This window comes from Malurus melanocephalus, unplaced genomic scaffold (assembly GCF_030028575.1).
Source record: "Malurus melanocephalus ecotype Western Australia unplaced genomic scaffold, MMel_1.1 scaffold_293, whole genome shotgun sequence".
Lineage (NCBI taxonomy): Eukaryota > Metazoa > Chordata > Aves > Passeriformes > Maluridae > Malurus > Malurus melanocephalus.
The window spans coordinates 416,155-427,772 of NW_026623525.1; the positions used below are offsets into that span (position 1 = coordinate 416,155).

An 11,618-nucleotide genomic window follows, 5' to 3' on the forward strand; every position below is an offset into this window, starting at 1 on the left:
ATCCCACTATTTCATGGTGCCCCTGTAGCAGTGTCAGGGAGGGATTTTAGTTGGCCCCAAGCCAAGCAGGTACATTTGGTTACTCCAAAGCTGCCATCACCCCATGCTGGGGCTTTGAGGGGTGCCAAGGCAGCTGCTCAATTGCTCCCATGTGCTGTCCTGTGCTGTCCCTGCACTGTCCCTRCACTGTCCCTGCACTGTCCCAGTATGTGGCCTGGACATGGCTGATGTCCCTGGGGTGCTCAGGCAGAGTGGAAGAGTGGAGCTGTGATGGGTGCAAGGGGTAATGCCAGATCTGAACAGCGTCTGTTCGCCACTGGGTCTCTCAGCTTTATGAAATTTTCCCACTGCAGGGAGGAAAGCAGGGATCAGCCACCTCTCCAGCTCTCCTCCAGCTTTTGTGACAAAGGTCTCAAATGGGGAAGACTCTGGTAGCTGCCAGGCCCACAGCAGAGCTGTGGCAATGGGGCAGGATGGGGCTGGAGCAGAGAATGGATAAACCTGCTGCATGGCAGGATGAGGGGCTGGAGCCCCAAGACCTCCTGCCCAGCGTGGGTGGCCACTGGGCTCTCACGGGTGTGGACACTGGGATGCAGGGAGATTACACCCAGCTTCAATTAAGTAACGAGATCATCCCTGTTATGCTGATGCTTAAGGGCCTAATTGAAATGACAAGACTTTGCTAAATCCTAATGGCAACACAGGGATGTTGGAGCACCAGCCGAGCTCCCCTGGAGCGAGATTCTCCCTGCTGGGCTCAGCAGCCTGGCTGAGGATCAGGGCTGAGCCAGAGCCCMGCTGCCCCGTGGCAGTGGATCTCAGCTCGGTGCTGTTCTGCAGTGCGATGCTCCTTGAAAGTGCTGAGCCAACGTGCTTTTGGGGTGCATTTTCTCCAATGCGTTTTGTCTCCAAGGCTCCTCAAAGGAAGRTGACTCCTGGAAGCCTTCCAGGATCCCCACCAACCCTCTGTATCTTTGCTGGGTCCTCTCCAGAGCATGGAAACGTGCTTTGATTGCACATAGCTGGAGAGAGTAATGGGAGCACCCGGTCCCTCAGACCCCCATCCCTCAGACCCCATCCCTCAGACCCCCATCCCTCAGACCCCATCCCTCAGACCCCATCCCTCAGACAACATCCCTCAGACCCCCATCCCTCAGACCCCATCCCTCAGACCCCAGCACTGCTGCTGGTGTTGGGGGGACCCTGTTATTAAGCATCTAGCAGCTGAGTAACCATTCCCCCTTTTCCCATCCCCATCCCACCTCAAGGCTCCTGCAGCCCCATGGGGTCCAAGTCAGAGCTCCACACTCCCACGGGAGGGAGGTAGGATTCGTCCTGTAGCTTTAGCATTTGTTGGCACCTTCTTGGTCAAAAAAAAAGAATAAAAACAAAGAAAGGCCATGGACAGAAACCTAKCCTGAGGTGGTTTTCTTGGGCAGGAGCCTTTGCTTTTGGGGCTGTGGCCATCTGGAACCCTTACTGGCACCAGGGCTTGTCCCTGTCCCCACTCCATCCCACTCGCTCCCATCCCCATCCCAGCCAGGCTTACCAGGTCCGTCAGCTCCAGTGCCCGCAGCAGGAAGCCCAGGAGGCATCCGGTGACMACAGACAGCATCGAGAGAGTCAAGAGGCCATTTTTGTACCAGAAAGCCCTCASCCACTTCCAGAGGCGCAGGAGGGCCGTGGACAGCGAGTGCAGCAGAGCTCTCCGGACCCACTCCCACATGATGGCCCTCAGCCCCCCAGACRATGCCCCTGGGAGCAGCTCCCAGCCCCGCTCATGGCCACGGGCCCCACGGCATCAATGGACCCCTGCTCTCTGCCGGGAGCTCAGTGTGCTGGTGGCTAATCCCCACAACCAAAAGCTTCAGGGATATTTGGGATCCTTTCCCATAATGGAAAGTGACGTCTTCAACCRGTTAATCTGGGCTTGGCATCTTGCCGGGGAGGTGCCGAACCCTCCCAGTTTAACCCTGCAGCCCCTGGGATGGGGGCTGGTGTGCAGACTGAGAGCAGGGATTCAGCCCCTGCTCCCTTCTTATCACTGTTCCTGCTCCAGAAGGATTTGGGTCCTGCCACCGGAGCTGGGTCCTGCACCAGATCTGTGAGTGCACCCCTGTCCCACCCCCTTCTGTGAGGGCTTCGTGAGGGGARGGTTTGCAAAGGRAAACTTTCCCAGTTAATGAGAATTTCCCACAGCACCTGCAGATGCCAGCCCAAGGCTGAATGTTCCCACACAAATACCGGCCCCAAAAGATCCGACCTCCTGACAGCTCTCCTGGAAAGCTGCCCCAAGCCCTTGAGGTGCTGCTGGAGCATCCTGRTCCATTTTAGAGTATTTCTATGCACAGTTTGCCTCTGGTTCACACCAGGAGTGTCACTGGGTCTGGAGCACAGTGCAGAMAGGAAGGGCGGGTGTGTCCCAGGCTGAAGATGCTCTGGGAATGGGAAATACTAAAACCTTTATGGGCCTGATTTTACCCCTCCCCCTCAACCCCCAATCCAAAATAAGGCCACAAAACCCTCTTGAACCTCTTGCCATATTTTATACAGACAAAACAGAGCCACAGTGAAGGTGTGACTTGAGGGTCTGTGGCCCCCTGCCCTGTGGGACAGGACCTGTGCAGTCCCATGTGCTGAGCTGCTGTGCTGCTCTTCTGGCAAGGACACGGTRCATTTGCAGTCTGTCTCAGAAGCAGTGGAGCTCCTTCACAAAAGGAGCCTGGTGTCTGGTGCAGTTCATGTCTTGGCCCTTGGGGAGGTCTCTGTGGTGCTGTCTTGTGCCTTTGGCCTTAGTGTGGATGGCTCAGCCTGCCAGGATTTGATAAAGTGTGTGCTTGTGAGCAGAGCTGAAATACAGTTGTCTCTATTCAGYTCCATCTTCAGAGCCACCTGCCAGCCAGAGGTGGAGTCTGCATGTTAGGAGACAGCAACAGCTTGGGAAAGGGGGGTCTGAGTTGTCTGGAGGATCAGGGACACCTCAGAGGACATTGAAGGGGCYCTGAGGCTGGCAGCAAGCTGAGAATGACAGAGTGCAGAGAAATCCAAATAACTGGGAACAGAGGAACATGAAAACCTTAAGAGAACTGAAAGTCAGTAAAGGATACCCCAGGGAGAGGAAGAGGAATCACACAGAGGGAAGGGAGAGAGGGAAGACATCAAAAAAGGAAAAGGTCAGGAGGAGGGGAATTGTGGTACTGGTGTGGGAGTCACTGTGGCCGGTGGAGGGGTGTGGCAGCAGTTCTCTGCACCTACCATAAATCTCAACGTCATCGTAGATGTCAGTGTCCCTGCAAGGACAAAGAGGGGGTGCTGTGGGCAGTTTGGTCTCCCATGTCCCCAGTGCCTCCCAATCCCAAGGCAAGGGCCAGCTCCTGCTGCTCTGTCCCATTTGTCCTGACATGTCTGTGGGCTCTGGTGTCCACCCTGCCTCCCCCTCCCAGTGTTGTGCTCTCCCTGCAGAGCTGGGACCAGCTGGAGTGGGGTTAACCTGACCCTGGCTCCTCTCAGGATGGTGGCCTTGTCCCAGGATGGTGGCCCTGTCCCAGGCTGCTGGGATCCTGCACAGGGGCTGCACCTCATCCTGTGCCAGCAGCAGCCTCTGTGCAGTGTCAGGGCAGGTGCCACGTAAGGGACCACAGTCTGGGGAGTGTTCCCAGTGCCCCAGAGCCTCTCCTGACACCAGAAATGGCAGATTCCTCCCCAGAGTAAGCAGCTGGTGTTAGGCTTATGGTCACTGCCAGAGCTGGGTAGTTCTGAGTTGTCAGCCAGGACTAGTTTGGTGCTGGCCAACCAGGAAGCAGATGTTGCAGCTCATGGAGTAGAGAGGAAGGGGCTGGGAAAGGGTACTCACAGGGGCAGCATCACGGCTTGGGGCACGTAGCCATCTGCAACAGAGTGAGAAAAACCATGTCAGGYGGTGCTGGGAACCAGGGCATCAGCAGGAATCACCCCAACACCTGCCCCTGCCCGGGGATTAGCAACACCTCATGTCCCAGAGAGAGCTGGGACAAGGAGGAAACCAGTTCTGAGAAGCCAAGCTGGACCCTTGGGAGGAACCTGCTCTGGRCAGGGTCAGGAAGGAGCCTGCCAGGATGGATGGCAGCTGGCAGGGAAGAGCCTGATCCCTTCCTCTCTGCCTGAGGCATCTGCAGCCCAYTACACCTGAGCATCCCTCAGTGCAGACACAGCTTGTGGAGTTTGAGCCCATGGCAAAGCATGTCAGGCTGGTGGCCTGGAGGCTTCAAGGAATGCAAAGGCTTTTAGCAGAGGGAAGGGACAAACCCAGCTCACAGCAGAAATGGTGCAGCTGAGCAGAAGGAAGAGCAGGACATTTGTGCATAGAAAAGTGGGAACCTTCTCAGGGTAGCAGAGTACCTGTTAGATCTGTCAAACAGGTGGACAATGTTTGTCAGGGGGTATTTGCATGAAGAATCTCTTTCCCAAAGCTGTGTTGTGCATCGAGCTGTGGGCAAACCCCACCCCGCTCCAGACTTACACCTCCTCTGGCTGTTCCGGCAGAGGATTTGCTCCTGATTTGTAAACTGAATGACATCAAGGATTTCTCCACATCTCAGTGGCAGGTTCTTCCCTCCTCCCCTCTTCTCTGATGCTGCAGGGTCGACCATCATCTGAGTCAGGACTTTGATGCTGCCTTCAAACTGAAACACAAACAGCAGTGTCCCAGGGGAGCTCAGTCAGGCAGGCCTGGCTGCTCTCCCGCCTTGAAAAAAGCAGATTCCTCTCTAGCCAAATGGTCTGTGAGACTGRTCTGATCTGGGGGAATGGGGCAGGCATGAATGGGGGAACAAGGCAGGGTGTGACCTGGTATCRCTGGTCCCTGTGGAGCATTGCTCCTTTCTGCCATTGCATCGTGCCCTTCCCAGGAAGGGAGAGGGAGATCAGAGGGAAAAGTGATCAGTCACTGCTGCTCACCTTGAATTTCTTCTGGAACTCCCTGTCCATTTTCTCTTCTTTCTTGCATTCCTTGAGTGTCATGGTTTTCATCTTCTGAGAGACCTGGGGTTCTCTGCAGTCATTGAAGGCCATGGGAAGGTTCAGATGACCCCATGTGCTGCTCCCTCCTGTCCCATTCTCCCCCYTGGCTGCTGCCTCATTGCATTTCCCTGTGCCAGCTCTGGGGCTGTGGGGGCTCTCAGGCCAGGTGTACAGCCTGCAGCTTGTGCTCTTSCCCATGGACCTTTTATATCACAAGCTCAGCAGAGACCATTAAAGCACCAGCTTTGCCAGAGCAGCAAGGAGCCCATGCCATTTGGGGACCCTCAGAAAGAGTAAAAACCCTCCATTACCTCTGTGCAGCTGCCAGCAAGGTAACCCTGTTAGAGGCTCGGCCAGCATCACCTGTAAAACCAAACCCATGGAGAGGCACTGCCATGAGRCTGGCTGTCCTGCCAAGACAGGACAGAAAGAGCAGCAAGAGCTTTCTCCAGGGATCAAACCCTGAGTTTGCCCCCAAGTGTGGGGGTACCAGGATTTCCTGGGCCCATACACAGAAGGAACACAGTGCCCTCCTGTGTGGGGGAGCAGGAGGTTTAGTACAGGCCCTGCTGCTGCCCATGGCTCATCAGGGTGTCAAGGCTCTCAGGGCTGCAGCTCTCAGCCCAAAGAGCATGTGAGCCCCTCTGGTACCCACCTCCTCTGGGTCGAGGATACACTGGTGGCTGGGACACAGAAGGCAGCAGAAGGCCTGGGCTTCTCCCGGGCAACGCAAAAGGTTCAATGTCATCATATATCTCATCTTCATCCCTGTCGTGAGGCAGACCACAATTAGGAAGTGCTGCTGCAACGAGGGCATTGGGGGCCGAGGGCAGAACCAGGGCTGCCAGGAGAAGGATGGGCAACAAGCAGGTGGGCTGGCCGTGGGCTGGCCTTGGCTCTGGGGCAGAGCTGAACAGCAGCTCCGTGGCTGTGCCAGCAGCTCTGCACACAGCTGGGTATGGCTGGGCAGTGTGGGGCGATGGCAGCAGCGCGGTAACACAGCCCCGGGGGATGGCCATGCCTCACACTGGGGGAGCTGCTTGCACCCTGGGCTCCAGCAGCAGGCAGGAAAACCCRAAGATCCTCTTGCAGTCCCCTCTTGTGCCCTTCCCAGGGGCTTGGCACAGCCTGGAAGCCAGCTTGAATAGCAGWGCTGCCTTTGTCCTTACCCCGTGCCCCTCGGAGCATCCTGCAGCAGGAGCCGTGCAGGCACCAACGCAGCACAGCCTGGTTTGAGGTGACCTGTGGCAAACAGCAGAACGGGAGGGAGCAGGGAGAGATTAATTCACATTTTGTCCTCATCTCTATTACCCACCCTGAGGTCAGAGCCACTCTGGGCTGGATTTACTACAGGGGGAGGTGGGGAGACAAAACTGACTGCACATTTTGATAGAGCAAGGAGTTTTTACCCCATAGCCCATCTAGGGATTTCCTTCCAGCACACTGGTGCACAGYTTATCAGGTTCCTCACTGAGGGCCTTGAGTATTTATTTTCCCATTTGTATATTTCTAATGTTATTTTCTTCCTGGACAAATGATGGAAAGAGAGGGGAAGAGGCCAACACAGGTATCATGAATGGGGCGAAAACTCTCAATTTCAGATCTGTACCAAATCGTGGATATCTCCACATGCTCAGGAGCATCATCAGCCAGAACATGCTGCTGCACTCTTTGAGGACTTCCAGCATGACCACACCCCTGCTAACATCCATTATTTGTATCATGAGCGTTGTCTCTAGCCTGGTCAACCAGACCAACCAAAAATGGGCACAAAGACCTGAATATCACATCTCTGCTGGTTCATGGTACCGAGCAATACACAATCAGACACCTGGTCCTAAAAATTATAAGATTGCCCTAAAAWTTAACAAAAAATATCAAATCAAGGAAAGGTGTAATTCTAGATGTTGCAACTTGCCTCAGGACTCATGAGACAAATAAATAAACACTACAACTAGTATTTTATATAAATAAATACTACTACACACTGCTGGTTTGCAGGACATGGAGAGCAGATCCTTCCCTCCTTTACCAGGGCAGCTCAGTCCTGGGCCAGGGCCTGTTGTGAGAATCTCCCAGCATAACAGCATGGCCAGCCCTGATAACACCTTTTAATCATAACACAGTGCTTGATTTTTCAGTTCTCATAAGGAAAGGAAGGGAAATCTACTCTCACAGTTAAAGTGAGCAAGAAATGGGATTTGAAAAAGGTTTCATCACCTCAAGCAYGGATTAGTAGAACAGCAACTGTGAGAAACCACCAAAGCAGCCTAGATGTGGAAGGCCACAGTGGAGCGTGGCAGGACAATGTCTAACTGGCACTRCCCCTACTGCTCATGCCCATCTCCCCCAGGTCTGCTCCTGGGCACCTCTGGGAAGGGTCTGGTCCCATTTTCTCCCCATTAGGTAGCTGTGGGCAGTGAGATCTCCCCTTCCTCCCTCTYGTCTCAACAAATCTGGGTCCCAGGCTTTCTTTCTCCATGGGATCCAGTCCCCAACCATCTTAGTGCCCTACACTGGGCTCACTGCAGCTTGGCAACATCTCTCATGTTACTCACTCCAACCTTGCTTCAAACACTCCAGAGCCCGAAACATGTGCCCACCCAGGGAGGGGCATTTTGTTTCTTCACYTGCTCTCTTTCTCATGCTCATTCACATGCTACTGCCTACAAAAGCCCCTTTTATAATACCAGCCCCCATCTCTCCATCAGCCCTCCCAGTATTTCCACCTCCCAAGAGCCGCAGGCTCTAACTGGGGAGATTTTCCTTCCTGAATGAGCAGCATCCTTCCCTGAGGGACTGCCAGGTGCCTGGCCATACCCAGCTGAGCACTCCTTGGTGGTTCTGTGGCAGGATGGGCAGGTGTCCCGGGATGTGCAGGTGTCCCAGGATGTGCAGCCGCTCTGAACTTTGACAAATCCACAACAGGAGGGCGCCGGGGCTTGGCTGGTCTCACTGCCAGTGCCCTGASGTGTGGCAAAGGCTTCCTTCGGGGCAGAGCTGGGTGCTCTGTCCTTTGGGGGCTTCCCACAGTGAGCAGGGGTGCTGAAACAGCTTTGGCAGGAACTGCTGGAGCTCCCTTGTCTTTGGCGGGTGGCCATGTCTGCTGGGCTGGCTTCCTCTGGGGAGGATCAGAGCTGGCTCCCACCTTCTTGTTCAACACATCTCCTCCTGGCTTTGCAGGTCCTGGGTGGAGGTTGGCATCTTGAGCCATCCCCTTCTTCCGCCGCACCATCTGTGCCAGGGTGTCAGAGGCAGGATGAGGCTGCCCCAGACTCTGGCCTGTACTATGAGATGAAGAGGCCCTGCTGCAGTCCACCCTCCTGCTCCGGGGGGGCTCTGGAGGAGGCTCACCCTTGCAGGCCATGGCAGGGGTCTGTCCTGGCTCTGATCCCTGGGAGGCAGCAGGGCGACTCTCCAGCCACCCACCCACTTCAGGAGCTTCTTCCCTGTTCTCTTGGAACTTTGCCTGCAGGTGCCTGACCACAGCGCTTCTYCCCTCCAGATGCGTCTGTAACCATTAAGAAAAACAGTTCCAGTTAAACCACCGTGGAGTAAAATGAGTCAAAATTCCCCCCACGGAATGTGGTATTTCTTCAATATGGTCTCACACTAAGTCTTCTCCAAAAAACAAGGTCTTTGCTCAAAAAGGTCCTGAAAAGGCTAAGAAAACTGCTGCACCAAACTGGAACCAGGTTGACCCACCACGAGGGCATCCAGGAGGCATTTCATGGAGWCTTTTGGTCTGATCCATCCTTTGTCCACTACTAGGGACCGGCAGATGTGAGAGATTGGGTGGTAGTTGCAAAGCTCCTGAGGGCAGAATCTGAGATGCAGAGATTGCCCAGGGCTCGGATGGGAGACACCTGGTCCTGTTTCCCATGCTGAGTTGGTGGGGGAGAACACAGAGAGCCATTGGATCCCTCCCTGGAGGAAAAGCTGTGATGGTACTGCTGAGACTCATCCTACCAAAGACCGCATRCAGAAAAAACAAGGCTAAGAGGCAGCAGACTGCCCTATTTCTCTGACATSTGTCTTTCCTGTGTGGTTCACACTGTGTACTCACAAACCGAGACACATCTGCTCCAGCACAGAGCTGCCTTCAGCTTCCTCAGGGACCAAAATTCACCTTTTTCTAGATCCTCCAGAGAATGGCTCCCAGGAGTAGGCTGAATGGCTCGTGGAAGAAGGTATGGCACAAAGCTATGGGATGGGGCCACATTTTTCCTAAGCTTCTCAGATGAAATTTGTGAGAGGGGAGGGATCATCTTACCCACCTTACCCTCCCTCTTTCTCCCATTCTCTTCATCCCCAGACCACAGTGTCCCTTTGCACCAGAGCTGGCTACTTTGCTGGAGCTGCATGCTTTGATTTTGGAGTTCATTTCCTTCTGGGATTTCAGTTTGGGTTTGTGATTGTGTAATTTTAATTTTCACAAGGGAAGGGCTGATATGGAGAGAAGCTGATGCAATATTTTTAGACATCATTGATCAAATCTATATATAAAGACTTACAAAAGTGCAGGTTCTCCAGGCAGACACCCCAGTTCTCAAGGTAAACCCTCAAATTCAGCACTTGGTATAGCAGTGCTAAAGCAGCACAAATGTGCCATTTCCTGTCTTCTGGCAGTGGGGCTTTCACTCAAACTAGTGAAAAAAACCCCAACCCTTTCCAGAGTCCCAAACATGTCACTGGGATTTCTGGCACCTGAATGATTTGGTGGTTTGTAAYCATCACTTCTGGGCCTGTTCCATGAGCTGGGACTTGCCCAGAACCCTAAGGTGTATAGTACTGCCATCACTGTGATCAGTTCCAGGTTTCCCAATGCATTTTATCTGGTGGAGGCTCTGCTGGACTCCGTGGGAGTGTAGTCTCCTCCTTTCACAGAAGTTTATGTCCAGCCCAAGTTCACCCAGCAAACCTTTCACTGAGCCAGGAACTGGTCAGAAACCTTTGAAACTCAGTTCAGCTCAAATGTACAGGAGGACTTTGCCTTCCAAGAGAAGCAAGGCTCTTGGCCAGATCCAGCCTCTCACAAGGACACCCCCAAAACCTTTCCAACCAGGAGATTTGGCTCCCAGTGTCCCGTCCCCATGTCCAGTACAGCTCAGGTCTGGTTCTTACTCACCATCTTCCATCAGTGGATGGTTTCTTGTGTGCTCACCTCCTTGCTAAAGACCACATGAAGCATTCCAGAAAAGGCTCTCTGAGGTCCCCCTTCCCTGACACCAGAAGCTCTTTCCTAACGGCTGATGAGGAGCTGTGTGCAACGCCAGGAAGTTGCTGTTGCCTGATGGTGAGACAACACAAGGAGGAGGAGAAAGAGGAGGAGCAGCTCTTGGTGCACCTAAAGTTTGGCTCTGCTGCTGTTGGATGCTTGCAGCCCACCAAGTCCTGCTGCCATAAGAGTCTCATGCAGAGAAGAGCCCTGTTTTTGGAGAGTGACTATGGGATGCGAAGGATGGGACCAGGAGGGTGGGCAATGTCCTTGTTCAATGTGGCCCAGGATTCCTCTGCATGAATCAGAGCTGCATAGGACCTGCAGAGGGTGGAGGCGATTTTTGGGGGTCTCATGGCAAAACCTGCACAGCCCTGCACAGCTGAGCTCTGTGGGAGCACAGGAGGGCTGGGTGAGGGCTATGCCTTCCTGAAGTATCCATAACTGCAGGATGTGTGCTCTGCTGAAGAGCCAAACTCCTCCGGGAAGCAAGGGGAAGCAGGGCACTCTGTTCACCATCTCAGGGTCTAACTGTTCTGGTGTCACTGTTTACTGCTCATACAGGTGGTTTATATCAAAATGACAAGGTGCTTATGAGGCCTATTAATGGAAAAYTTTCTATAGCCTTTTTATATGTTATCAATATAAGAATGTAGTAACTTTTTACATATTATTAAAATACAGTGTAATTGCTGTCAATGTATTATCAATGATAACCTTTTTATATATTGCTATAAGTCTTTTAATAGTGTATTAGCAACAYATAGTGTACCTAATCCAGCTGCACGTAATCTAACCAACTAGATTAGTACATAGATACATGAATGTCTGATGTCTCTGCTCCAGGGTGGCGTGTCTTGGCAGCCCTTTGAGGTGTCCCACCAGCACTGCCTGTGCTGGCCCCTGCCTGCAGATGGWTTTAAGGGTAAGACTGAGGTCAAGGACATGGGGAAGGCTGGAACGGGCACCTGTTGGCCAAGGTTGGTCAACCTGGGGGTCCTGTGGAGGGTGCCCAAGGTGGGCACTGGAGGGYCTGATCCCACCAGCCGGGGCTGGGATGGAGAGAGGGCATTGGGAGGTCCCACACTGGACCCACAGAGAGCTGACTCTGGGGCACAGGATGGGCAAACAGCAGTGACAGCCATCTCCCCACCTGCCCCACTGCTCCTGCTGCTGCCACAGCGAGGGCACGGCCCGGTCTTGTGGGTAGAGGGAGGCCCAAGAGCCGTGCTGAGGCACGAGGGGTGGCAGGGGGAACTGAAGGCCTTTGGGGAGGACAGGGATGGGGGTGTGGGGGCTGTGTTTGGGAGGGGGTGAAAGGGAAGATGAGGGGCTGTGTTTGAGGAGGGGGTGAAAGGGAAGATGAGGGGCTGTGTTTGGGGAGGGGGTGAAAGGGAAGATG

General features: G+C 53.9%; 3 protein-coding genes across 4 annotated transcripts in view; all 3 read right to left on the reverse strand.

The window, feature by feature from the left end:
• LOC130579817 (excitatory amino acid transporter 5-like) overlaps window positions 1-1,726 on the reverse strand; it is a 15,794-nt gene extending 14,068 nt beyond the window's left edge. For both annotated transcript variants that reach the window (XM_057376897.1, XM_057376898.1), the window contains exon 1: window positions 1,550-1,726. In XM_057376897.1, coding sequence (XP_057232880.1) covers window positions 1,550-1,726 — 177 coding nt within the window. The remainder of the gene's footprint in view (window positions 1-1,549) is intronic.
• An 821-nt stretch (window positions 1,727-2,547) lies between these two features.
• PRAM1 (PML-RARA regulated adaptor molecule 1) lies at window positions 2,548-5,761 on the reverse strand. Its single transcript, XM_057376908.1, has 7 exons — window positions 5,654-5,761; window positions 5,310-5,361; window positions 4,936-5,029; window positions 4,499-4,661; window positions 3,854-3,887; window positions 3,256-3,290; window positions 2,548-2,892 (listed from the first exon to the last, which is right to left on the reverse strand). The coding sequence occupies exons 3-7, from the start codon at window positions 5,005-5,007 to the stop codon at window positions 2,867-2,869; spliced, it is 330 nt and encodes a 109-aa protein (XP_057232891.1). The 5' UTR covers window positions 5,008-5,029; window positions 5,310-5,361; window positions 5,654-5,761; the 3' UTR covers window positions 2,548-2,866.
• Window positions 5,762-6,095: 334 nt separating this feature from the next.
• Window positions 6,096-10,244, reverse strand: LOC130579826 (FYN-binding protein 1-like). Its single transcript, XM_057376916.1, has 3 exons — window positions 10,127-10,244; window positions 7,819-8,509; window positions 6,096-6,240 (listed from the first exon to the last, which is right to left on the reverse strand). The coding sequence occupies exons 1-3, from the start codon at window positions 10,127-10,129 to the stop codon at window positions 6,164-6,166; spliced, it is 771 nt and encodes a 256-aa protein (XP_057232899.1). The 5' UTR covers window positions 10,130-10,244; the 3' UTR covers window positions 6,096-6,163.
• Between the last annotated feature and the right edge of the window lie 1,374 nt (window positions 10,245-11,618).